Source organism: Charadrius vociferus, unplaced genomic scaffold, assembly GCF_000708025.1.
Source record: "Charadrius vociferus isolate BGI_N301 unplaced genomic scaffold, ASM70802v2 scaffold603, whole genome shotgun sequence".
NCBI classification, from domain to species: domain Eukaryota; kingdom Metazoa; phylum Chordata; class Aves; order Charadriiformes; family Charadriidae; genus Charadrius; species Charadrius vociferus.
In genome coordinates, this window is record NW_009647426.1 from 260,412 (window position 1) to 262,800 (window position 2,389).

General features: G+C 47.2%; 1 protein-coding gene across 1 annotated transcript in view; it reads left to right on the forward strand.

The window, feature by feature from the left end:
• Window positions 1-2,053, forward strand: part of DRD5 (dopamine receptor D5) — a 4,901-nt gene extending 2,848 nt beyond the window's left edge. The window contains exons 2-3 of the mRNA XM_009880542.1: window positions 51-540; window positions 652-2,053. Of these exons, the coding sequence (XP_009878844.1) occupies window positions 51-540; window positions 652-1,418 (1,257 nt within the window). The 3' untranslated portion in view covers window positions 1,419-2,053. The remainder of the gene's footprint in view (window positions 1-50; window positions 541-651) is intronic.
• The last annotated feature ends 336 nt before the right edge of the window (window positions 2,054-2,389 follow it).

Below are 2,389 nucleotides of genomic sequence, written 5' to 3' on the forward strand. Positions count from 1 at the left end.
GGTCCCCCGACGGGGCGCGGGGTCCGTCGGGCGCCCCCGGGGCGGCACAGGTGGCGGCGGGCAGCCTGCTGGCTCTGCTCATCCTCTGGACACTCTTTGGGAACGTGCTGGTGTGCGCGGCCATCGTCCGCTACCGGCACCTGAGGAGCAAGGTGACCAACATCTTCATCGTGTCCCTGGCTGTCTCGGACCTGCTGGTGGCTCTGCTAGTCATGCCCTGGAAGGCGGTGGCTGAGGTGGCCGGGTACTGGCCCTTTGGGGCTTTCTGCAATGTCTGGGTGGCCTTTGATATCATGTGCTCCACGGCCTCCATCCTGAACCTGTGCGTGATTAGTGTGGACAGGTACTGGGCTATTTCCAGCCCTTTCCGCTATGAGAGGAAGATGACCCAACGGTTGGCTCTGGTGATGATCGGCGTGGCGTGGGCTTTGTCTGTGCTCATCTCCTTCATCCCTGTCCAGCTCAACTGGCACAAAGGTGGGGATGTTGTTGCTGCTGGTGATATGGGGGATGGATTTGGCACTGACTGGGCAGCAGCGGGTGCTGTCACCACCTGGGCGGAAGACATGAGCACCACATGGGTGGCATTAGCAGCGATGAGACCTTCTGATGGGACCTCTGACGGCAATGATACCCTCACTGGACCGTCAGAGAGCTGTGACTCCAGCCTCAACAGGACTTACGCTATTTCCTCCTCCTTGATCAGTTTTTATATCCCTGTGGCTATCATGATAGTTACCTATACTCGAATCTACCGCATTGCCCAGGTGCAGATTCGTCGGATCTCTTCCCTGGAGAGGGCAGCCGAGCACGCGCAGAGCTGCCGGAGCAGCCACGTTGACTGCCACCATCACACAAGCCTCAAGTCCTCCATCAGGAAAGAAACCAAGGTTTTGAAGACTCTCTCCGTCATCATGGGTGTCTTTGTCTGCTGCTGGTTGCCATTTTTCATCTTGAACTGCATGGTTCCCTTCTGCGAGAGCCCACCCAGTGACCCCCACGCTGGCCTTCCTTGCGTCAGTGAGACCACCTTTAATATCTTCGTTTGGTTTGGTTGGGCCAACTCCTCTCTCAACCCCATCATCTATGCCTTCAATGCTGACTTTAGAAAGGTCTTCTCCAACCTCCTGGGATGTGGTCAGTTTTGCTCTAGTACTCCAGTGGAGACTGTTAATATAAGCAACGAGCTTATCTCTTACAACCAGGACACCCTTTTCCATAAGGAGATAGTGACTGCTTATGTTAACATGATCCCAAATATGGTTGACTGTGAGGAAAACCGCGAGGACCCTTTTGATAGGATGTCCCAGATCTCCCCCGACCATGAGATTGCCACTGACTCTGTCTGTGAGCTGGACTGCGAGGGGGAGATTTCACTAGGCAAAATAACACCTTTCACTCCAAATGGTTTACATTAAATTGCATCCTGCCCTGGTCAGTCCTTCTTGGATTATACGACAAAATATTAGCACTGAGTGGAAAAACCTGCTTGATTTTATGCTATAGTTTGGTCAGTCACTTCATGCTAAACTCACTTCTAGGTGTAGCACTTTGCAGGATGTCGACACTGTCATACAGGGAGCTGGCAGCACAAGCTTAATGCAGCACCTCCCCAGGCTGACAGAGGACCAGGCAGTCGTGTTGATTAGCTGTGGTGAGGTATTGTGGTATAATTACAGTCAGTTCATGTTTATAACATGTTTGCAAATGAAGGGTGCCATTGTCAGTGCTAAGTATTACAACTTCTAAAATCAGGGACAGACGTGGCTGGCATAGACATTAAATAGAAAAAAATTCTAGGCTGTTCGTTTGTTCAGATCTTATTATTTCTTTTTCTCTGTTGTTTTTTTTTGTTTGTTTGTTTGTTTTGTTTCCTTTTTTTTGTTTGTTTTGTTTTTAAGATAGAAATAGTGAGGTGGTGATTTGGATGATTATTTAAATGCGTGTTTCTGCCAAAACAGTTTATGTGAAATCCATGTTTTCCTAGGCGGCGTTGTTGCCTATGATATCCTTGCCATGTTCCCAGATGAATAAATAAAAAGTTACATTGATCAAGGGGTTATTATCTTTCATTTATCACCCTGAAAGGTTTACAACAAGTATTCAAACTCTAACATTTCAGTTTGGATGGTTAGAATGACTAACAGCTAAACCCTATTATTTTAAAAGCAAAATAGTCTGTATAGAAAATAAAAAGCAAGGCTCGTAGGAATGATTGACTTCAATGCACTCTTTTATATGGCTCTACTTACAGCTAGATTTATGCCTGTTCTTCTTTAGTATTATAACTGATGCTATCCCTCTCTGCAGCTAAGAATATCAAGTATACATACCTACAAGCTATTAAAACTTTCCACTTAACGTCTATACTCAAACTTACTTTTTAAAG